Source organism: Molossus molossus, unplaced genomic scaffold, assembly GCF_014108415.1.
Source record: "Molossus molossus isolate mMolMol1 unplaced genomic scaffold, mMolMol1.p scaffold_m16_p_7, whole genome shotgun sequence".
NCBI lineage: Eukaryota > Metazoa > Chordata > Mammalia > Chiroptera > Molossidae > Molossus > Molossus molossus.
In genome coordinates this window covers 60,823,498-60,849,296 of record NW_023425401.1, presented here as the reverse complement: position 1 = coordinate 60,849,296, position 25,799 = coordinate 60,823,498, and the positions used below count along the sequence as shown (strand labels likewise).

General features: G+C 34.9%; 2 protein-coding genes across 7 annotated transcripts in view; one reads left to right on the top strand and one right to left on the bottom strand.

The window, feature by feature from the left end:
• The window catches only part of COG5 (component of oligomeric golgi complex 5), a 439,997-nt gene that overhangs the window by 97,081 nt on the left and 317,117 nt on the right, over window positions 1–25,799 (top strand). The gene's annotated exons all lie outside the window — the stretch shown is intronic.
• GPR22 (G protein-coupled receptor 22) lies at window positions 14,270–19,904 on the bottom strand. The gene is made up of 3 exons (XM_036246148.1): window positions 19,517–19,904; window positions 17,620–18,568; window positions 14,270–15,918 (listed from the first exon to the last, which is right to left on the bottom strand). Exon 3 carries the CDS (start codon window positions 15,890–15,892, stop codon window positions 14,591–14,593), a length of 1,302 nt encoding a protein of 433 aa, XP_036102041.1. The 5' UTR covers window positions 15,893–15,918; window positions 17,620–18,568; window positions 19,517–19,904; the 3' UTR covers window positions 14,270–14,590.

Genomic DNA, 25,799 nt, shown 5'->3' with positions numbered 1-25,799 from the left:
CACCTGGCCATTTTATCTTATCAAGTCCTGAGACTGTTGGCTTTTCTGCTTAGGGAGTAAAAAATAAAACTGCCTCCTCTTTTTCCTTTCCCCTTCTTTAAAATGGCTGGTTTCCCCCCTTCTCTCTCGCATTTTTCATTAGGGAGGCTTTTAACCATTTGCTCTCAAGTGTCCTTGGCTGTGGAAGATAATGGCTTGCAATTTGCCTAGTGTTTGTCCTTGTTTCAACTTTCCTGTCTCAGTTTCCCTATTTTTCTGTCCTGGAATTGTTCTAGATCATTGGTTCTCAACCTTCCTAATGCCACGGCCCTTTAATTCAATTCCTCATGTTGTGGGCCCCCCCCAACCATAAAATTATTTTTGTTGCTACTTTATAACTGTAATTTTGCTACTGTTATGAAACACCATGGGAAATATGTTTTCCTATGGTCTTAAGCGACCCCTGTGAAAGGGTCGTTCGACCTCCAAATGGGTCATGACCCACAGGTTGAGAACCACTGTTCTAGATTCTTATCACCCTGTAACAGAGAGACCAGATCAGAGGCTAACATATAGGGGTCTCCATATTGGGGGCTTAAACTATGATGATAGAAATACAGTGTAAGTATATGTATTTTAGATGCCCTCAAATCTAGAAAGACTTTCACTGGGCTTTGGGTTTAAATTAAATTGTTTTTTCCTGACAGAACAGGATTATAACCTATTTTCCAGCTTTATCTCTCCCTGCTTCCATATTCAGAGACTGTGCACCAGCCAAATTGAATTGTTCCCTGGTCTGGAGACTTTGTTTTCTTGCTTCTGTGTAATTGCTCATGCTTGTGTCTCTGCCTGATATGCTGTTGTTGCCTAGGTGCCATAAGCCATTTTCATCTCTCAGTAAAAGTTCATTTCAATTGCCATTTCCTTTCTGCAGCTTTTCCAGGTACATGTGCTCCTTTTCCTTTGAGCCCCATTGCTCTTCATTTGTACTCTTATTGTAGTTATATTTTGCCTTGTGATACTGGTGTTGACATATTTGTCTTATTGCCACTACTTGTGTAAGTGCATGCAACCCAAACCTTTTATGTAATGTTCAAATTTGGGCATGTAAGGGCTAAGTCCTATTATAAGGGGCCATTTAAAAGTGCTTTTATGATTTTTTAAAAATGCTTACAAGATAACAGACTTGTTTATGATAGTAACTAGGTTTTTATGGTTATTGCTACTTGACAATTTTGTCTGGATGTTTTGTGTATCTGCCTACTAGATCCTGTGACTTATGTTATTCATTAAGTTTTTAGAAACATTTGTGTGTTATAGAACCAGTAAGTATATTTGTTAATATAAAATATATGATAGAAAGCAACAGTGATATAATATTTATATGGTATCTTCGACCAGGTAGTTGAAAGAACAGTTCTTTTAGCTCTTATTGTATCTGTTCTAACTGTATCTTTGAATCATCAATAGGAAGATTTTTTTTTTGGCTTACTTTTTAAATAGGAAGATTTTTTTTAATGAGGATCAGAAGTATCAGGCAAACTAGATTATGGTAAAATTGGTTGATGAAAATTCAGGCTTTTAACTTGTCATTTTAGAATTTTCTAATAGCACCTTTGTGCAACAGTGGAGTATCAATCTGCAAATGTTCGTCTTTCCCGCAGCTTAGGTGGCTATTCAAGTTTATGGTTTTGTACTTAACCATCTCCCTGGCAATTATTTTTTTCAGGTTTTTTTTTTTTTTTTGAGAGAGAATATTTATGGACAATTTTTCTGAAGGCTAATTAGTCCGTTCATTTCTCTTGACCAGTGAATCTCTGAAGGTTGGGGAGTGGGGAGAGAAGATGAGTTAGTACAGCAGAATTACCTGGCGGCCTTTTTTTTTTATTCCCTTGTTTTTAAGAACATCTGTCTTCAGTTGGAAGTGCCACATCTCTCTTCCAAGGAGTATGATCAACCCCTTAGATGCCTACGGAATGGTTGAGATCCACTGTTTTACTATTCTAGAATCTGTCCATGGGTTAAAACAGAATGGGGTTTTGTACCTGGATATTATGTTCTTTATTCCCATATAATCATATAAAGATTTATTTTTTAAAAATTTTTTATCCTCATCTGAGGATAATTTTCTTTTTTATCTTCAGGTAGAGAGAGAGGGAGAGACAGGGAGAGAGCGATACATCGACGTGAGAAAGACACATAAAACTGTTTGCCTGCCACAAGACCCCGACCAGGGCCGGGGATGAACCACAACTGAGGTACTGCCCTTGGCTGGAATCGAACTTGGGACTCATTGGTCAATGGGCTGATGCCGTACTGCTGAGCCAACCCAGCCAGGCTCATATAAAGAGTAATTGTTGCCTTTTCTGTAAGGTGGTTGTGACCATTTTTGTATATTTAAGGACACAAGAAACAAGTTGTTGTAGAAACATTGTTTATACATTATATACTTTCTGAGAAGACCCATGAAAGACAATGGTCTCTTGTCTCAGTATTAAAAATAGTTTGTACTTCTACTGAACAGCTAGAGGATTTTAATTTTATTGATGTGAAGAGTCCCGTGATCAACCCCTTTTCTCTGTATATTTAATAGAAAACATAGGGACAGTTTTGTTTTGTTGTTTTGATCCTCACCCAAGGATATATAGATATATATATGTATATATATTTTTTACATTAATATTCAGATAGAGCTGAAGGGAGAAAGAGAGGAAGAAAGAGAGAGAGAGAAACATCTATGTGAGAGAGAGAGACACATCGATTGTTGCCACCTGCACAGCCCCAGCTGGGGTCGGGGACGAACCACAACTGAGGTATGTGCACTTGGCTGGAATTGAACCTGGGACTCTTTGGTCCGCTGGCGACGGTCGCACCACCGAGACATACTGGCCAGGGCCATAGGGACAGTTTTGATTCACTTCTTGCAAGAATGTAGAACATAAGGATAAGTAAGCAGTTTGCATTTTCATTTTTTACCAGGATTAATTTTAATTTTTTCATTGTTTTCATCCTTCTTGTTCTGATTTTATTACTTATTTTCTCATTTAATTGTATCTAAAATTATATGCATTTAAAAGTTGTCTTATCTGTTGAATAGGCAGAATATGAATAAGTAAAATTATATGTAACATTTACCAATTTTGCTTTCTTAATTTCTTCGTAATACTTAGAATAATTTTTGTTTTAGTCTTGGGTCACACACTCTTGAGGACCTTATTGACCTGTAGATGTTTGCTCCAGAGAAAAAAAACATACCTACCCATGAAATTTTGCACACAATTTCAGGGGACTTATGAGATTCCAAGAAACACAATGCCAAAGTCATTGTTTATCTGGAATATATTATTTGGTAAATGTTTTTCTGTATGGTGGCTATATCCAATCACTTGAACTGTTGTCTTTATTTAAATTAGATTCCCTAGCAGCCCATTTTCAATACTAGCTTGTTATATAGCTTGGTTCTATGATTCAATGAATGAAAATGCTAAAAAGCATAAGAATTATAACTGAAAATGAAAATATCAGTATTGTTGGAAGAAAATTCTTAGTGAAAGGGTTAATAAGAAATGTTCCAAGGGTGGTGTTTACTCATTATCATTTGAAGTATTTATCGAATATCAGTGTTACTTAAACTGTAGTACAACAGGAAAGAAAATTAAAGTTGTCTAAATTATCAAGAGTAGCTGAATAGTCACTAAATTGTCTTGATGGTACAAAGGATATTTCAGTAACAAAGGGAAAATGTTTGACTAAAACCATCTACCTAACTTCAGTGACATCTGTTCAAAAGATATGCAAAATATAGTTTAGTGCTTTACTGAAAACTTATTTTAGAAGTATTTATCCTCTGTGTGTAGTATTATGCTTTAATAAAATTTTTATGTTGAAATGAGCAAAATGTGCCAGTATTGTACTTACATTTAGACCAGAATAACTTGTGAAATTTTATAATTAACTGAGTATTGTGGTTGAATGAAGTAAAAGTAAATATTTCTGGTGTCATGTTTCATGCTTGGTAGTTTTTGTCTTCTAAGAGTGTATGACTTTTAAAGGATACTTTTTACTTAGATGACTTCTATTTTTTTTTTTTTATCCTCACCTGAGCACATTTTTCCATTTTTGTTCAGATAAATTGGAGGTGCCCAGGTAAAGCCAAATTGTGAACCAAGTCTGGCTGCTTCCAGTGCCAGGTCTGGGGACACTTAGCAACGTATGGGGCTTACTGAGGCCAGATGCTGCTTGTTTGAGAGAATTTAGGAAAATCTGAAGCTGGAGCCAAGACAGGCCAATCCTATGGTAAAACCACCTGAAAAAGCTTGGGTGGGCCCAAAAGTTGGGTGGGGCAGGGCCTCAGGGAATCACCAGGGCAGGGCAAACTGTGTGAGCCTGGTTGCTGTCATCCTAGATATGATGCCTGTTGCCTGCCTTGTGGGGGAAGGGCTCATCACAGGAACAGTGGCCTCCTCTAGGACTTCTGTCCGGGAGAAAGCTGCCTCTCTAGCCCTCACCCCAATGCCAAACAACTCAATTCTCCTCCATATATCTATGGTGCCTTTCAAGCTGCCTCCCCTTTTTGCTCAGAGGAAGCGAGTCCAAGTAAGTCCGTGCTCGGGCCCTTTAAGAGGAACTGCTTGGGACTCCAGTATTCTCAGCCTCAATTTCAGCCAGTTTTTATTAGGTGACTTCTCTTCTTGGCTCTGGAACCCTGAGTGGGGGCCTGATGTGGGACAGGAACCTCTTGCTCCTCAGAAAGGATATTCCCAGCTGAGGTAGCTCTCTGGATTTTTATCCACCACATGTGGGTGTCTGACCAGCCCATCCACGCCTATGCCTTCCTACCAGTCTCAATGTGGCTGCTGCTTAAATTTTGTAGTTGTAGGACTTCCATTCAGCTCCATTTCAGGTGGTTCTAAAGGATGTTTGTTCTGTAGTTTAGCTGTAGTTTTGATGTGGTTGTGGGAGGAGGCCAGCACCATGTTTACCTACGCCGCCATCTTCACCAGAAGTTCTTAGATGACTTCTTTTAAAAAACTAAAATTTTAGTCCTTCGGAAGCCAGTGTCCTGCTGGATTCTCGTATATATAACCCAACTAAAATTTTATTAGTTAAAATGAATTAAGCTTAAAAATTTTGTCTTCAAGAAAGCACTATGGCCTGTATTGAGTTCGGCACTGCTTTTTATACCTTTTCATGTATTAGTTACGTGGATGTCTGTCACTTTGATGCATAGTTTATCATCTAGTATATAAAGTAGTGATTCTTAAGCTTTTACACACAGATCTCCTGAGAATATTTATTAAAACTATTATTCTGGGCTGCAACTACAAAGATTCTGATTCAATAAGTCTAAGGTGGGGTCCCAAAATTGGAATTTCAAAGAAGCACCACAGAGAATTCTGATATTGGTAGGGTACATTTTTTTTTTTTTTTTTTTTAATCATCCTCACCCGAGGACATTTTTCCATTCTTTGTTCAGGTAGAGTGGGAGGGAGAGAGAGGAACAGAGAGAGAGAGAAACATCGGCGTGAAAGGGACACATCGAGTGGCTGCCACCCACACAACCCAACCAGGGTCAGGGACAAACTGCAACCAAGGTATGTGCCCTTAGCGGGAACCGAACCCGGGTCTCTCCGGACCGCAGGCCGATGCTCTAACCGCTGAGCCAAACTGGCCAGGGCGGTAGGGTACATTTTGAGAAACATTTCCCTAAACAAGTTGCAGTAGGGTCCATGAGAAGTTTAAAAATTGTTCATTTCAATTTCACTGATTGTTAGTATGTATTAGGCACTTTTGGGGAATTATTACCCCCAAAAGTATTAACAAACTATTATTGTGTGGGTTAAAGACAGTTTTATAATGTTAGGCAGCTAAATCTGCTGGTATTTTGTTGCTTGTAGGAGTTGATAGTTGGAACAATTCAACATTAAAACAAAGACTACAGTTTTTTAGAATTGGGAAGGAAACTTAAAGTATAGACTATGTAGATTTGAATTTTTCATTTCAATTTGTCTTCAACATTAAAACAAAGACTACAGTTTTTTAGAATTGGGAAGGAACCTTAAAGTATAGACTGTGTAGATATGAATTTTTCATTTCAATCTGTCCTAAGGCATTAACAATATTAGAGTGAAATATGTATCTCTTGGCCCTGGCCTGTTTAGCTCAATATTTAGCATTGGCCCGTGGACCAAAGATTTGTAGGTTTGATTCCGGTCAAGGGCAAGTACCTCAGTTGCAGTTCAATCCCCGGCCCTGGTCGAGGTCCTTCAAGAGTCAACCAATCAATGTGTGTCTCTCTCACATCCATCTCTCTCTCTCTCTCTCTCTCTCCCCCTCCCTCCCCCTCTTCCCCTCCTTCTACCCCCCTCCTTTCTTTCCTTCCTCCCTCCCTCTCTCTCCCTCTTCTCTCCCTTCTTCCTCTCCTTCCTTCTTCCCTCCTTCCCATTCTACCTAAAAATCACTGGAAAAATATCCTCGGGTGAGGATTAACACAAATAATAAATAAATAATACATTTTATGTTGAATTAAAAAATTTTAATTTGGCATCTGTTATTAATATTGTATAACTGTCTGAGTAGAACACAGTTCCCCATAACTTATTATATTCTCTTGCTTTTTCTTTTCATCCTGAATAATTGGTGATGTGCTTTGGTATTATGCCTTACTTAATGCTTCTCAAAAATGTATGATGTGTCTCCTTCATGGAAGCAGGGTGAGGAAAATCAGTTCAATGCCAGATAGACTAAGCTCTCTTTTATCTCATTTGATTCGTCAGGGTTTGATAGTGGTATGGAGTTAATATCAGTGGCAGTGATAGGAATGAAAGCACTTTTTATCACTTGCTGGTGGAATTACAATGCTTGAAAGCCATGGATACATATTTTAGGGGTCAGTAAAAAAATGTGTAGATAAGGGTAGATAATGTAGGATTATTTTACATGTTATTTTATCATGAGCAGGAGGAGAAATATTATTGTGTTTATTTGCTTAGGCCTTTTTCTCCTGCAAAAATAGATATTCTTTCCAAGATTATAGCATTGATATCAGTGATGAGCCCAAATTCCATTTGTTTTTACATCACAATACCATTCTGTTCCAAATGTTTGTGAGCTATAATATCCTGATACTCTACTTCGTATGGTGCAGTATATGTTATTATATTACTAATCTGTCCAATCTGTCTACTGAGGTTTCTCTTTTCATTGTTCTGAGTGCCTTTTTACTCCATTAAAAATTTATTTTAAATTGAATTTATTGGGGTGACATTGGTTGATAAACCATACAGGTTTCAGGTGTACAGCTCTATAACACATCATCTGCATACTGCATGATATACTCACTACCCAAAGTCAGGTCTTTTACTGCCACCGTTGTACCCCTTTTGCCCTCTTCCACCCCCCCCACCACCACCCTTTCCCTCTGACAATCAATTTACAGTTGTCTGTGTCTGGTTTTTTTTTTTCCCTTAATCCCTTCACCTTTTTCACCCAGCCCCACAACCTCCCTTCCCACTGACAGCTATGTATCTATGAGTCTGTTTCTATTTTGTTTGTTTGTTTATTTTGTTAATTAGATTCTATATATAAGTGACATCATATGGTATTTGCCTTTCTTTGACTGGTTTATTTCACTTAGCATAACACCCTTTAGGTCCATTCATGCTGTTGCAAAAGGTAAGATTTCCTTCTTTTTTATGGCAGAGTAGTATTCCATTATGTCAATGTACCACAGCTTTTTTATCTATTTATCTACTGATGGGCACTTGGGGTGATTCCATATTTTGGCCATTGTAAATAGCACTGCAGTGAACATAGGGGTGTATATATTCTTTCAAATTAGTGTTTCATGTTTCTTTGGATTTATTCTGGGTCATAAGGCAGTCCCATTATTAATTTTTTTTTTTTTTTGAGGAAAGTCCATACAGTTTTCCACAGTGGCTGCACCAGTCTGCATTCCCACCAACAGGTTCCCTTTTTTCCACATCCTAGCCAATACTTTTTGTTTATTGATTTATTGATGATAGCCATTCTAACACGTATGAAATAATATCTCGTTGTTTTAATTTGCATTTCCCACCCTGGCCAGTTTGACTCAGCAGTTAGAGAGAGTCAGCCTGTGGTCCAGAGACACCTGGGTTCAGTTCCCGCTAAGGGCACGTACCTTGGTTGCAGTTTGACCCCAGCCCTGGTTGGGTTGTGCAGGTGGCAGCCACTCGATGTGTCCCTTGCACATAAGATGTTTCTTTCTCTTTCTCCCCCCCCCCCCCTTCTATCTGAACAAAAAATGTCCTTGGGTGAAGATAAAAAAAAAAAAAAGTAAATTGCATTTCCCTGATGATCAATGATGTTGAGCATCTTTTTGTAAAAAGTCAGTCTTCAAATTAAGACTGTATACTTTCTTCTGTAAATACTAATCCACAATTCTGTGTTCTCTTTATATTTCTCTAACAACTGAGCATCTCTGAGTATTTTAGATCTTTTTCCTGCCTTTTATAGGTTTAATTTTCTTTTTTATATTATGATATAAGCTCCCTTTCTTCCTAACATTTATTATTAATTATCTCATGGTTAGTTTTTTTTTTTTTTATTAGTTTACTGCAGTTCTATAGGGACTTACATCTGAGATATAGAGAAAATAGGCTTCAAAAGTTTTCTTCAGTTTTTTTTTTTCTCATCTTATTTAGTGGACAGGGAGAAAAGAAATAGATTATTTTACACTTTTTCCCTTGTTTCTTTCCACCATTTAGAAAAATAATGTGCTTCACAGTTTGTCAAGTTACCTTTCTTACCTTTAACAAGATGATCTGGAAATGTAACTTGAAGCTATTTTAATAGAAAAAAAGTTTAAGTATTTGATATCTTATCAGTATCATTTTTTTAGAATTATTGCTGTATGTTTTTTAATAGTCTAATATTAAATTATTAGTAAAAAGCAAAGGTTGATATTTATATTTTTTTACTTTATATACCTTGACACTTTTTATTGTATTTATAATTTTTATAATTAAAAATATTACTGAAGAAGAAAATACATGTTTAATGGGAAAACTGAATAAAGCAATATATAAAATGTATAGTAGTTTAAAATATCAATTTGAAAATTTTATTTTGAATAGTTTCTAATAACTAGAACATTCTTGGATCATGTTACTGATTTTATTTTATTGAATTTTCTGCTTTGCCAGAAATGTTTTTATGTTTTTGCCGTTTATCCATGTACTTTACATAAAACAATTTAAAATTTCTTATATCATTGAAGATAATCTAGTTTCTTATGGTTCTTTTACCATCATTTTAAAATTTTCAATCTCTTATTACAGTTGTCTTTCTAGCCATTTGGCATCTCCTACTGATTCTGCCTTCACATTGCCTTTCACATCTATATGCTGCTTTGCAGAGCTACTACCAGGCCTTCATTAGCTATCCAGGTGATGGCAACAGCTTCCCGTTTTCTGTGCCTTACCCACCAACAATTTGGTTTCTCAGCTTTCCATTACTGTCTTACCCAGTCAAGTTTTCTACATATTGCTGCTTATTATTATTATTATTATTTGTGTTGCTCATTTCTCATTGTATTATTCCCCTGCTTCAATTTCTCTGCTAGTTTTAAAGGCCTTCTGCCTTTTGGCCCTAATTTGACTTACCAGGTCAACTCACTACTATATTACTCCTAAGGAACAATTTACCATTTTCAGAATATGTTTCAGTAGCTTCCCTCAACAATGCTTTTGTTTATGTTGTGTGTATTTTTTTTTTTTTAAAGAATAGTTTATTGACTTTTAGAGAGAGAGGAAGGGAGAGGGACAGGGAGAGAAACATGAATATGAGAGCATATCCTCAATTGGCTGCCTCCTGCATACCCCCCACTTGGGATCTAGCCTGCAACTGGGGCTTGTGCCTTGCCTGGGAATCAAACCAGCAACCTTTAGGTACACAGGATGACGCCCAACCAACATGGTTGTTTATATTGTTTTTAAATCCAACATAATTTTTTTTTTCTTTTTTTATGAATTTTTATTTATTTTTTTGGTACAGATATTTTACCTTTTAACCCCATTGGCACCCCCACCCTACCCCCCCTCCACCCTGTCCCCGGCTTAGTAATCCATGTCCATTGGTCATGCATACATGCATATAAGTTCTGTGGTTTATCTCTTCCCACTCCCCAACCCCCCATCCCCTCTTCTGAGGGATGTCAGTCTGTGCCCTACTTCCATGTGTCTGGGTCTACTGTATTCCTCAGACTGTTACAACATAATTTTTTTTAATCTTAAGTCTATTAAGAGTTTTATTCTTGTAGCATTTATTACATTCTGTCTTTTTTTTTTTTTATCCTCACCTGAGGACATTTTTCCATTTTTTGTGCAGATAGAGCGGGAGGGAGAGAGAGGAAGAGGGAGAGAGAGAGAGAAACATCGATGTGAAGGGACACATTGAGTGGCTGCCACCTTCACGACCAACCAGGGCCGGGGACAAACTGCAACCGAGGTACGTGCCCTTAGCGGGAACCGAACCCAGGTCTCTCTGTACCACAGGCCGACGCTCTAACCGCTGAGCCAAACCGGCCAGGGCTAGAAAGTAGTCTTGAAATTACTTTGTTGACTAAAGTGCTACTGAGCACCTATTTTCTTATACTTTTAGGTTTTCACTTTTAAGTCTAATCTTAGTTCAATGAGGAGGTTGATTTTTAAGATCCAGAGAACTGAAATTTTCCTATAGTTTTATTTGGGCTATTAAAAATTGACCTGCCCTGGCCGGTTTGGCTCAGCGATTAGAGCGTCGGCCTGCGGTCCCGAGAGACCCGGGTTCGGTTCCCGCTAAGGGCACGTACCTCGGTTGCAGTTTGTCCCCGGCCCTGGTTGGTCGTGCGGGTGGCAGCCACTTGATGTGTCCCTTCACATCGATGTTTCTCTCTCTCTCTCCCTTCCTCTCTCTCCCTCCCACTCCATCTGAACAAAAAATGGAAAAATGTCCTCAGGTGAGGAAAAAAATAAAAAATAAAAATAAAAATAAAACAAAAAACAAAAAAACACATTCTGTCTTTTTAAAATAGATATTGCTTTACTTTTTAATATATTGATTCTAGATTTTAAACTCTAAGGGTAATGACTTTATTCCATATGAATATGAGTATTTGCCATAATGCCTTCCACATTGTAAGAATTAAAGTGTTAATTGCATTACAGAGCTTACTTAAATGTACAATCATAAAATATAAGAAAACCGAAAGTTTTATTGACTAGAAAGTAGTCTTTTTTTTTTTTGGTTCAGATAGAGCGGGAGGGAGAGAGAGGAAGAGAGAGAGAGAGAAACATCGACGTGAAAGGGACACATCGAGTGGCCGCCACCCGCATGACCAACCAGGGCCGGGGACAAACTGCAACTGAGGTACGTGCCCCCAGCGGGGGCTGAACCCGGGTCTCTCTGTACTGCAGGCTGACGCTCCAACCGTTGAGCCAAACCAGTCAGGGCTAGAAAGTAGTCTTGAATTTACTTTGTTGACTAAAGTGCTACTGAGCACCTATTTTCTTATACTTTTAGGTTTTCACTTTTAAGTCTAATCTTTAGTTCAATGAGGAGGTTGATTTTTAAGATCCAGAGAACTGAAATTTTCCTATAGTTTTATTTGGGCTATTAAAAATTGACCTGCCCTGGCCGGTTTGGCTCAGCGGTTGGAGCGTTGGCCTGCGGACCAGAGATCCCGGGTTCGGTTCCTGCTAGAGGCACGTACCAAAAAATAAAAAAAATAGACCGTATACCTAAAAAATGACTTATGATGAAGTATGAATATCATTTTGTTAAAGAAGCATAATTGTAAATAATTCAAATTTTATAATAGGTTGAACATATGTGGAGTACTAGTTGGTAGAATAATAACCTCCTTAAATTAACCAACGGAACATAAGAGAAAAAAAGTTTTATATGTCGTTGAGCTCATCTTTGGTCAGTTTTTAAAATAATACTTCCTATTTTTGTAGTTTTGAAGAATTAACCTACTTAACTAATAGAAATTGATATCTTTGTTTGTGATATGTGATATATGGATAGAAAAACATAATTTTAAGGAGGATTCCCACATTGAATTTACTGTTATTTCTATTGCTTTTGCATTTAAAAATTTCATTCTAATATGAAAAATTGCCATTAATGCTTTTTTTAGTGAGGTAACTTGAAATTGAAAAATTTATACATGATCATAACAATCATGAGGAAAAAAAATTCACCTTTTCATAGAACAAACATTTAACATAAACATTGTTCTATCTCTTGTTCTCTCTTTTCAACTGAGGTCAGTTATTGCAAACGTGTGTGTTTTTTAAAAAGCTGAACTTATACATATGATTTTGATTGACATATTACATACTATTCAACATTAAAAATCTATTGTGTGGTAAATATGATTTTTCTTTCTTGTAAATCAGTGGGTACGCTTTTGTATACCTGAAAGATCATTACAAGTGGGTAGAAATGCTTGTTAGTTGTCTGTTTAAGTATAAAGTGTAGAAATAATAAGAGTTTAGAGGACAGCATTATAATATTTGCCATTTATTTCTTATGTTGATAGATTACTTATTACAGAGAACAATAGGGCTTGAAAGCTGTTTAGGTAAATATATTAGAAAAATTTTTTAACTGAGTTCTTTGGCATGCATATAGACTTAAAGCTTAAAAATATTTAAAACAGGGTTTTCTCTTAATATAAAATCTAAAGATAGTCTAATTTTTTATTAAGATTGTAAAACTAAATATTAAAATTCTAATTTGTGCTTGGAAGTCCAACTATAAAATTTGTTTAAAATATTTACTATTAATATGTTAGCAGATACTCTATGCCAAACATATTTATCAAATGACAATTTTGTTAATGTGTGTGTCTATGAATTCTTAATTTGTCTTCAGGGTTTCGAAAAATAAGTCTTATGCTGCATTTTGTCAAATTGAAGCATTTCTTTAATTCTATAAAAGAGTAGGAAATAAGTAGTAAAGAAGGTAAGTTCGGCTTTGCCGAGATTTGACATTGTTAGCATTATTATCAGAAGTAAATCACAATTAAATTTGTTATGTAACCTCAGGGAATTCAAGCTATTACATGGTGCTCATTTCCCCAAGGATTAGGGTATTCACTAAACTTGACTGGTTGACTCTAATTTATTTACATAAAAGTGATATATTATTGAATTGTTGGTTGTAAAATTTAATTAAAAATGAGTTGCTAGTTGATTTAGTGAATGCAGTGCTAAAAAAATAGAATAGAAATTGTCCAGTTAACCAGTTATAAGGTAGCAAGTATTTGCCTCCTTTAAGTAATTTATTGCTGTTTTTCTGATACGTGATACTTGGCACTCATGGGTAGATTATTAGATGATTACAATTGGAAAATGTTTGTTTGGCAAGAATTCCCAAAGCTGATATCTATGGTTAGGATTAGTAATTTTGTAGTTTTCTAAAATGAATTGAGGATTGGAGACAAAATGCTTAAAGTTAAGTGGTGTAGAGTAAAACAAATTGAAAGGTTTATTGCCACTTTAAAGATTTTCGGAGTAGAAATAGAACTACTGTATTTTGAAATAGTTGGGAGCTATGATAGGGTAGAAATGTTGTGTATATTGTATTACTCTGAAGTTGCTATGTATCTAAAATTAGAAATAGTTGGCTTTGTTAAGCTTTTCTACACTAATATAGTCCTTTCCCCCCCTTGTATTCAGATTTTAATAGTTAACTTTTATTACACAAAAAGGAAAACTTGAATAAAGTTATTTTAATGCACTGTTTTTGCCAGCAGACTGTATCAATTCCCAGGCATTTGGCTTAGACTGAAACCAAGGGACAAAGGAAGAAAGAGACTGGTGCTTTAGTTTTTTACCTTCTCTTTATTGTCAAGAACATTTATATAGTATTAGCATAATGCCCTTGTTTTTAAAAGGTCAATCTCTTTTTCATAATAAACTTGAATTTAAAAGTTTTCCTATCTTGGTGTGCATATACAGGTTATCTATTTTTGGTTCTTGAATATTAAAATCTTGATAAACCCTACAATTTCTACATTTACAAAAAGGATAAAGGGTTCTACATGGGTCATTATTTTTGGTGCATCAAATATTATAGCAAGTTGACTATACTAGAAAACAATATAGTGGTACAGAAAATATTGGATTGTTTTGATTGTTTGGAGCTGTAATTTTGGTTGTTATGTTAAAATGCTATTCCAGTTGTCATTATAGAAATATATCTGTAGTTTGTGGCTTAGAAACAATATACTTTATTTTTAAAAAACCCAAGGATACCTGTGTCAGTTACATTTTTAAGTTATAGACTGTCTTAAGGCTATGTATTTATTATTTAGAAAATATAACTTACATGAATATTTTCTGATGGACATAATATTGACAAAATATACATATATTACTTTAACAAACTGCCATGCAACAAATACATTAAGTTATGAAGAAATTGAATATATATGACCTAGTCTAATCTTGACATTTACATTGAAAATTTACAACATAAGTAATACTTAGTATGTTTTTTTCTTATATTTGGCAGTAGTTTCATTTTCTACAATTTAAGTTTAAAGTTTCTGAATGTGAATTTGGCGAAACAATACTTTACCCTAGTCGGTGACAACCTGAGGTACAAAACATTTTTCTCTTATTTCACTATCTTCAAAGGTAATTTTTTTGTTTCTTTTAGGGTCTATCCAAGAGTTGTGAATTACAGCATTGTTAGGCATGGGATCAGCTTCTACTATGGAAACAACTCGCTTTTTCATTTTACTTTTCAAGACTTTTTGAAATTTTTGTCTAGTGAATGCATATAATAGAGGGTGAAATATAGTTGTTCCATAAGCCATGACTAGAAAACACAACCTTAGTTTTACTAAAAGGTCACTTGGGCCTAGACATAAAATGGTGGTATTTAAAACAGAAATTGGTGTCCAGCAGAGAAGAAATGTAGAAATAATCAATAAAGACATTCTGAAGACTCTTTTTTGCCTTTCTCGTCGTTCACGGTGTCGTTTCACAGCTCGCCGGAGGGCAATTATTACAGAAACCGAAGTTCTTACACCAAAGACGACATTTCTCCCACCACTGCTTTTTGACATGTCTGTAGTCTCATGTTGTGTGGTTAGAGAAATAGTCTTTTTTTTCCTCGCTTTCTTCTTCTGTCCTGTTGAAAATCTGGTGCCTATTCGAATATTAAGAGCCTGAAGTATTTTGGTGTATGTGATTAACATTACTATGACAGTGAAAAAGAATATTGGAATCTGTACAAGCAGATGGTAATACATTCCCAGTTCAGTGTAGTATTCATTTGTACTGACACACAAAAGTGTCTTGTTTTCCCATGTATTTCCACTTTGAAGATTGAAAAAACTTACCTCAATAAAGGGAATCAGGAAGGAGAAAAATGAAAAAATCCAAATGGATATCATTAACATTATAGCTCTGCCCATTGTCAGAATTCGGTTTGCAGGTTTTACAGAGATGTCATATCTGTCCAAAGTGATAGCAAAAACGTTGATCGCTGTTGAGACACTTGCAAAAGATACACAGGCCTCGTGGAAACAGCAGATGAGAGCAGTGTTACTTTCCAGTGAAAGCAGAAGGATAACTATAGTTAGAGGAATACATCCCACACAAATTATTACATCAAGTACATGAAGATTCATTGTAATAATGTTACTGACAGAGTTGATTAAGTTGGATTTCATGCAGTAAAGAACCAGTACGGTGAGGTTGCTGCCAAGTCCCAACATGATTTCTAACATAAGAAATCCAGTGAGAGATGCTTGAAAGCTTAATGGATATGATAGTGGTTGGTACATATTGGTGTTGATGTCATCAATGTCATCTCGAACTGTAATGTTAGATTCAGACTGCATGTTGATTTCCAGAATGGGAGAAAAACACATTCTTTTGGAGCAGTTGTTTTTTTTCCCTAGGAAGTGAAATAGAATAAACTATTTGATTATTTGGCAATTTAAATGAGGTATAAAACGTGTTCTTTCTAAAAAAAACACACACACACATATCTTTTTTATTGTGTACTTAGTTTAATTTTTAAGTTTGTAAGTTTCAAGGTTGCCTTATTTTGATGTAAAAGGAAATTGGGTTCTCTCTTTTAAGAAATAACTATGTGGTTCTATAGAGTTCGAAATTATTTCATATACTAAGAACATTCTCCTCATTTGAGTTTTTCAAGCTTATTATTTGAGACACAGTATATTTTTGTATAATAAAACTACCCTGTATGCAAAACTACTTTTAGCTCAGTGTTTTAAGGTTTCATTTTAAAAGGTTGTGAGTAGGTGGGAAATAAACATTGTTTTAATTTGTTCTAGTGTAATTAGTGTAGGTGTAATTATTCACATGAGATTTCAAATGAACAGGACAGGGGTTCATTGAAAATGATAACTGGCATAGAGCACTAGTTTACTTTAAATTATTTTGTTCATATTCTTGATTGAAATTCATATTCATAAGTCAACAGTGTGATTTAGGGATATTTGGAGTTTTTTTTTTCCCCCCACAGAAGTATACAAAGGATAAATATTTCACATTTTGTAGTTAGAATGCTCACTGAACTTTATAGTGGACAAGCTTATGTTATAAAAACTGGTAGAAAAAAGACATGTTAAAGTAAACATGCCATAAAGCTTGGGACAATAATCACTCCTATGAATGATTAATTTTGTGACCACACCCTCCTGTATCTTGTAGAAGGAGAAAATTGAAATTTAATATCACAATAAATCGTTATGTTTGAAGTGGTTTAGAAGAATATATCAGTTGATTTTATTTAAAGCAGAATTTTAAAAATAAATGAAGCCTGTTTTCTGAGGAATCTTTTAAAGTTACACATACCCTCTGGAACCTTTTATATAAATCACCCTGTGTACAGTTTTGAGGAAACTTAAAAAACAAACTCGCTATTCATGCAAATCTATATTTTAATATATAGAGGTTTAGAGTAATTTATAAAAATAATGTCTGATTTTTCTGGACTAAAATGTCAGTAGCCCATAGTATATTAAGTAAAAATATAAAATCATCCAACCAACTATATTTCACATTTTAAGTACAGTATTTTGATTGCAAAATCGTAATCAAACATAAATTATAAATGTTAATGATTTTCAGAACTTATGTTTACCTTTCACTTGATGTAACCTTTACAAGTTTTAGAATATAATTTTAGTTATGTATATTATTTTAGAGGTAATATTTCAGAAGTACAAATGATAACAATATAATTTCTTTTGAGCTTGGTATAAAGTATTACTAGAGGCACATATTCAAGGAAGTTGAAGGTCTTAGCTAACATTGAAATCCTATAAAAATGGAAAATTTTAAGTGTGCCAAATGTTCTGAACTGACAGATTAAACATCAGTTCTTTGTCACATCATTTAGATTTATAAGTAAATAAAGCAGAAACATCAAGTTAGGTGATAATTAAGAAAAATGCATCTCCTCTAGATTAAGATTCTTTTCTTTTGTAAATCTTAAACAGTGTGGTGGAGAGCATGCATCTTCTGACCTACCTGTTTGCTGTTGCCTTATAGGCCTTTTGGCTCACTATAGCAGTTTTTCACCAATTGATACATGATGTCATTGACAGATTTTGACATGAATTTTTACCTGACAACAGTGAAGTAGCTGTGTTTTATTTCATGTCTTGTAGGAATTCTTTCATTTTCTCTCCAATACTTGAACTGCATGAATTGTGAGATTTAGTTGGCTGATGAATTTCTAAAGACCAGTACAAAATATTTTGGTTTGTTTTGTCTCAGAAAGTCACGACCAAGAGAAACTTCTTCAAATTATAGGAATTATGTTTCCCTTTGCGGGAATATATGATAGCGTCTCTTTATTTTCCAGAACATGTGATAACAAAGAATGAAAAATAAGGTTTCTAGCTTCTAAAATGTATTTAAGGTAGCATCCTTTTGTTACACACTATTTCTATAGCAGTCTTGATTATTTTGAAATGATTTCTGAGTCACATAACTTGCTTTATATTATAAATCCAGTCCATGTTCTTTTGATAAAAAACATCTGCTATTTAATCTGGTTTCTTTTCATTAGAAGAGGATATATAATTACTGGTAGTAAAACTCCAATGGAAAAGTCCTTTAGTAATATCAATTAATACAAATATCTGAATATTTAGTGCAGAAAGTACTTGCTAAAGCTTCATTTAGCTTGCTGGTAATATATGGCATTCTTATTTTGGCAATCCATGTTTCATTGTTTCTTTAAGAATCAGTAGCTCCACAATTCTGGTATGTTAAAGTATAAACACCTCTTTAAAGTGCTCACCATTTTGTCTTCAGGATTTTACAATTATATTGTTTTTCTTTGTGTGGCTGTTTTATATAGCATCTTCTGTCGATGATTACTGTCGATGTGTTATATCCCAGCAGTAATATAGACCTATACTCTCTGGTTTTAACTCCTTAGTATCTTAAAATCAGATGTTACAAGAATATCCTGCAGTTTATGGTTCAGACAGCTAGGGAGATAGATGCTCAGTCAAATGCATTCTTCATATTTTCAGTTGGAAGTACTGAATTAGCTGCTGTGGGCCCTTGTGGGGGGAAAAAAAAAAAACATGGTTAAGAAATAGGGTTCCTAATAATTTCTAATTAATTAAAAGTTACTTTAGTTTTGTTTATTTTGACACTATATACAGTATTTGTTATCAGAGTAATAAGCAAATTGTATTTTTATAGCCATAGCTTATACATAAATTTAAGGTTTCTTTAATTAGAATATTATCTTTTCCTAACAAGGATTGTAAATTTAATAACAGAATTAACACTGCAAATATAACCATGAAAGAAAAGCTGTATTTTTTAAACTGATTTCTGCTCTCACTTTTTAAGCTAACCTATATTTTCAGAGATTATGAGCAAGTAGCTTATACTAAACATACTGTCATTCCCTCATGTCTTTATAATAAATTTAACAATATTTCCTGCTGTAAATATTGTAGCTTGCTCTGAGTATTAGTCATGATTTGAATTTTAACTGATTAGAACAGATTTTATGGTAAGATATTATATATTTCCATTAAAGAATTGTTCATGTGATTGAAATATAAAAGGTAAACTGCAAAATATAACTGCAAATTAAATTATTTTCAGTGACCAGGCCCAATGATAAACTTAACCAAAAATTGAGTAGTAAATAATATCTAAATAGTAAACCTGGTTCTTTTAAGAAAAATAAGCATTTTGATCCCTTGACAAAAACTGTATTGATGACATTAAGGTTACTTGGTATATCTGAAGTGACTTAAAAGCTGATGTCTTCACAGTGAATCAACAAAGAATATTTTTTGTGTTTAACATAGCATCCTCAAATTACATATAAAATATACCATGTCTTAAAAAAATAGATCTAAATGATACATGTTTAACAATAAGTAGAATTAAGCAAATAAACTCTTAAAATTTAGGCTGAAAATTTTCAAAGTAATCTTACCCACTATGCCGGTTCAAAAGCAACTGCATACTATAATAAGGAATCTTACCTCCGCTAAAGATTTGATAAATTCTTGATGTAGTTGAAGCATTTCCAGTTTTGATTGATTCATTTTGTTCACTTGTCAGTAGAGGACTTGGGAAGAGGGTCATAAACATTTCTTCGAAAAGACCTTAATGAAAATATGTGTCTGTTCTGTGCCATTGTTTCAGCAGTACTGCTAATGTATGGAACGGGTAGTGCTGCTTAGAGGCTGCTGCAGTCTCTCACTCTTCCTACTGTGGAATCAATAAGCGTCTGAAAATACATAATGAAAGTAATTTAACATACAGAAGGTTTCTTGTCTCCAGAGACAACATTTAGATTCAGTCTTTCTAAAAAGGAACAGTACCGCTTTTCAGAGGAAAGCCTGTTCTGGGCAGCTTTTGCAGAATGACAGCCTACCCTGTCGCTGCTCTCCACTGCAGAGAGATGCAGTGCATTCACTAATTTTGATTGGTCAGTTGTATTGGGCTTGAACTGTGCTTCATATGTATAGCAGGATACCCTTGTGCCCCCCACCCCCACTGTTTTTATATAAGGACGCTTTTAAAAAGGCTTTATTTATAAGTGGTTGTATGTTGCTCTTAAATAGAATATGAGTAAATTTGTCCTTTAAAAATGTGTATTCTATTCTGATTTGTTGTTTATTTATGCCAAACGTTAAAAATGCAGGGAGACGGGGTTAAGAAAGAATTCACATAGTAAGAATATATATTCTTTTAAAAGCCTGGATAATTGCACTTGAGAATATTTTAGCTATATATATATATATATATGTGTGTGTGTGTGTATATATATATATATATATATTGTGTATATATATATATATATATATATATATATTTTTTTTTTTTTTTGGTTGAGATTTTTTGTTGTACAAATAGAAAGCCACTGCATCTTGACTGAACCACATAAATGAATTTCAACTAGTTTGTTTGTATTCAAGTCGTCTTCTCTATGTATTCCAAATTGTGAACACCTCAAGGTGTTAAATATTTTTCTAAAGTTCAATTTCTGTTAGTGTATACATATTTAATTGTGTGCATTACTTTTGTGGTTACTATTCGGTCTTCACCTTTGGTAACCCTTTTATTCAGTACCCATATACTGATCATTTGCCATAATATTTTATTTCAACTGGCTATTTCTGTTTTTAACTTGGGCATTTTTAATGAATTGATATGTCCTAAGTATTCTATGTAGCTATATGCTAATGTTATTGGGTAAATATATTAGTAAGGGGAAAAGGAAGTTAGTAACAAGTCTTCATAAATTATAAAACTAAATTATTCTGAGATAGATATGCTGTCAAAAGAGTTTTAAAAACAGTATAATTTATAATTAACATAGAATATTACTTTGAAGTTAGATTTTTATTAACTTTGTTCACCTATAAATAATTCTCTGTTCTCAATATTGAGGAGTATATAAAGTATCTGTTGAAAAAATAGACTAGATATAGGACAAATTGAATTTTAGAATATTGATTATCACCTATTTCCCTTATTTTAGGAATATTAGTGATCATCTTCATTTTTTAAACTGTATGTTAAATTTTAAATTTGTAATTGGAATTATTGTTTGTAGTGTGTAAGCTTTACAGGGCACTGACTGATTAGTATATAAGTTTTTAATTACATTTCTGTAGAAGATGAGAGTAATGTGGTAGAAATTTTTGTTGTGAATTACTAAAATTTTCTGGACAGCTTGTGTGGCAAAGCTTTTGGTAATGCTAAAAATTAAAATGTTGTGCCACTGTTGATGCATTTTGAAAGGTGGAGAAAAGGGTTTTGTTAGGATGCCATTCATGTTGAAATGTAGTGTTTACATTCCCACAAACTTGTTATTTGCAGTTTAAAATTAAAATCAGAGAAAAGATATTCGCATTAATTGACAAGTGGTGGGGATGAGAAATAGTTAACATAATGAAATAAATACAAGTGCTTTTCTGCCAGAGTTCAAGCATTTACTTGTATTTATCATTAAAATATTTCCATGAAATAGAAGACAGAGAAGTTTAATGACTTGAAAAAGTCTAGGTAAGCTAGTAACAGAGGCAATGTTAGAACTCTGAAAACTTCCCTCTACCTGTAGTTGGCCTTCTCCTTTTAGAAGATTCTAAAGGCACTCAGGACTTCGTTTTGGATGATCTGGGTTTACAAATTACGTATTACTTAGTTTCATGATTTTTGGTAAGTCAAGCATTTTCTGGGTCACAATATAGCTTTGATTTTTTTTGTTGAACAGTATTTCTGTGCTTTAACTCCCTGTGAGGCAGTATTTCCAAGTTAAATTGAGACTAGTTTGAAAAAACAAGTACTGGGACCTCTAAGAAATGATGGCAGCAAAAAAGCTCAGGTCCGGACATTGTTCTATTCCACTTGCAAGTGACTTGTGATTAAGGATACATAGTATATTACAAACAACAATTTTTTAAACACCACAAATTGGTTTTGTGATTACCTGGTTCTCTTAGCAGGATAATCCTAATTTACGTTGTCTTTAACAAAGATGAGAATATCTATACCTCTGTATTGAAAATCAGATGATACTATATCATGAAAAAAGTTTATATCAAATTACATGTCAGAATTTACAAAGATTATTATTTCCATAGTAACAGATTTTCATACTTGTGCATTTAGTGTATTTTGTATTCATGCAGGATGCTAATTTGAAAAATGCTACAATTGGTGATTTAAAACCAAATTTTGTTATCAAATATCTATAGATTAATTATTAATTAGTTCTTGAATAACCTGGGAAAGCAGTTTAACTTTTCTAATGATAACTAAGCAACAGATAAGAATCTAACCCTAAATATCTCTATTAAAATCCTTTTTCACAAGTTATGTTTACCTTTTAGTTATAAATAGTTTGATTGAATTTTAATTCCTAAAATTCCAGATATGGGAACCTTTAAAATTTAATTTCATACATTTTGCCCCTTAACTTTGGACAGTGGTGAATGTGAGACAGTACTTCATTGTTTACATTTACATTGTACTCTTTATATCAGATCCCTCTTACCTAGTTTATGTCTAGTTCTGATACTACATTTTTTATGATTGTGAGTTTGTATGTAAAAAAACTCAACTTTACAAAATATTGGAATGAACCACAATTGAAAGTGCTTTGAAACTATTTACAAAGTATATATTAAAAAGCTGTTTCTGCCCTGGCCGGTTTGCCTCAGCAGTTAGAGCATCGGCCTGCGGTCCAGAGAGACCTGGGTTTGGTTTCTGCTAAGGGCAGGTACCTAGGTTGCAGTTTGTCTCCGGCCCTGGTTGGGTCATGTGGGTGGCAAACACTCGATGTGTCCCTTTCACGTCGATGTTTCTCTCTCTCTCTGTCTCTTCCTCTCTTCTCTCCCACTCTATCTGAACAAAAAAACGAAAAAATGTCCTCGGGTGAGGATTTAAAAAAAACAAAAACTGTTTTTAATTGCTGAAAAATCACTTTTTAATTTGTATTGCGTCAAGGGTGCTTTTTAAATGAATACTTAATAAAGCTAACCCTCAACTCTCTCTGATATGAGAGCCCAAGGAAGAAAGGAGTATTTTGGATTAAAGCCAATTCAGAATTTTTATTTGGCTTCTCATAAATTTCTTTCACAACAGATGTCTTATCAGAAAAATAGAAATGGACTGTCTGCTGACACCTCCATCAGATGGGGAGTAGCCACGGTCACTATCTGCAGGAGAATAATAGGAAATGATTATAAATGGATGAAGTACATGCACCAAAATTCTATAATATTTAATTTAATTTATTGGGGTGACATTGGTTAATACATTTATATAGGTTTTTATAGAGGTAATTTATAGAGGTAAAATTTCATAACACATCATCTATATACTGTTTTGTGTGTTCACTACCCTAAGTCAAGACTCCTTCCATCACCATGTTTTTTCCAATTACCCTCTTCTATCACCCCTCACCTCCCCCACTTCCCCTCTGGTAATCACCATACTGTTGTCTATGAGGGTTTTTTTTGCTTCAGTTTTATTTTTTGCTTAATCCCTTAACCTTTTTCACCCAGCCCTCCTACTTCCTTCGCTCTGACAACTGACAGTTTGTTCTATGTATGTGTGAATGTTTTTTTCTTGTTTGTTAGTTAATTTGTCCATTAGGTTCCATATATAAGTGAAATAAAATGGTATTTGTCTTTCTCTGAGTGGCTTATTTCTTTTTTTTATTTTTTCATCCTCACCCAAGGGCATTTTTTCATTTTTTGTTCAGATAGAGTGGAAGGGAGAGAGAGAGAGAGAGAGAGAGAGAGAGAGAGAAACATCGATGTGAAAGGGACACATCGAGTGGTTGCCACTTGCATGACCCCACCAGGGCCGAGGACAAACTGCAACCAAGGTACATGCCCTTAGCAGGAACCAACTGAGGTCTCTCTGGACCGCACGCTGACGCTCTAACCGCTGAGCCAAACCGGCCAGGGCTGAGTAGCTTATTTCTTTTAGCACAGTACTCTCCAGCTCCACCCCTGCTGTTGCAAAAGGTAAGATTTCCTTCCTTCCTTCCTTCCTTCCTTCCTTCCTTCCTTCCTTCCTTCCTTCCTTCCTTCCTTCCTTCCTCCCTCCCTCCCTCCCTCCCTCCCTCCCTCCTCACCTGAGGACATTTTTCCATTTTTTGTACAGATAGAGTGGGAGGGAGAGAGAGAGAGAGAGAGAGAGAGAGAGAGAGAGAGAGAGAGAGAAACATCGACATGAAAGGGACACATCGAGTGGCTGCCATCCGCACGACCAACCAGGGCCGGGGACAAACTGCAACCAAAGTAGGTGCCCTTAGTGGGAACCGAACCCGGGTCTCTCCGTACCTCAGGCCGAGGCTCTAACCGCTGAGCCAAACCGGCCAGGGCGATTTCCTTCCTTTTTATAGCTGAGTGATATTTCATTGTTTCAATGTATCACAGCTTTTTTACCTACTCATATACTGATGGACGCTTCGTCTGCTTCCAAATCTTGGCTATTGTAAACAACACTGTAATGAACGTAGGGGTACATATATTCTTTCAAATTAGTGTTTAAGATTTTTTTGGATAAATTCCCAGAAGTGGAATGGCTGGGTCATAAGGCAGTTCCATTTTGAATCTTTTGAAGAAATTCCATACTGCTTTCCACAGTGTTTGCACCAGTCTGCATTCCCACCAACACTGCACAAGGGTTCCCTTTTCTCCACATCCTTGCCAACACTTATGTTTGTTGACTTATTGATAATAGACATTCTGACAGGTGTGCAGTGATATCTCATTTTAGTTTTGATTTGCATTTCTCTGATGATAAGTGAATTTCATGTCTATTGACCGTTTGTATATCCTCTTTGGAGAAGTGTCTATTCAGGTCCTTTGCCCACTTTTAATTGGATTTTTTGATTTTTTGGAGGTGTGTTTTATAAGTTCTTCTTTTCTTTTTAAAATATGTGTTTTTTTTTTAATTGATTTTTAGAGAGCGAGGAAGGGAAAGGGAGAGTTAGATAGAAACATGGATGCGAAAGAAATATTGATCTGCTGCCTCTTGTGCCGACCCCTACTAGGGATCAAGCCTGTAATTCGGGCATGTGCCCTGACCTGAAATTGAACCAATGACCTCTTGTTTCATGGGTTGGCATCAACCACTGAACCACACTGGCTGGCCGAGTTTTATACATTCTTTATAAGTTTTGGATATTAACTCCTTATCAGATGTATCATTGGGGAATATATTCTCCCATTTAGTGGGTTGTTTCTTCATTTTGTTGATGGTTTTCTTTGTTGTGAAAAAAACTTCCCACTTGTTGATTTTGTTTTTTTGTTTTCCTTGTCCCAGGAGATATATCAGCAAAGATATTGCTGTGAGAAATGTCCAAGATTTTATCACCTGTGTTTTCTTCTAGGAGTTTTATGGTTTCAAGTTCAACATTTATGTTTGTGATCCATTTTGAGTTTATTGTTGTATATGATGTAAGAAGGTGGTCTAGTTTCACTTTTTTGCACGTTTGTCCAGTTTTCCCAGCGCCATTTATTTTTAAATGTACTTTGAGTTTTCTTTTTTTTTTTAACTCACCTTAATTGTTGAATGTATTACAGATGTCCCCCCTTTTTTCCCTATTGACTCCCCTTCCCAATCCTACCCTTCTTCTGCCTTCCCCACACTATGGCAGTGTCCATTGGTTATGCATATATGCATAGAAGTTCTTTGAGTTATCTCATCCCACCCTTCCTCCTCCCTTCCCTTTGAGGTTCATCAGTCTAACAACCAACGAATTTGTACTTCTTAATTCCTTCAACTTTTTCACCCATG

Coding starts and splice junctions, on each gene's coding strand:
- GPR22 (XM_036246148.1), bottom strand. CDS start 15,892: ATGTGTTTTTCTCCCATTCTGGAAATCAACATGCAGTCTGAATCTAAC.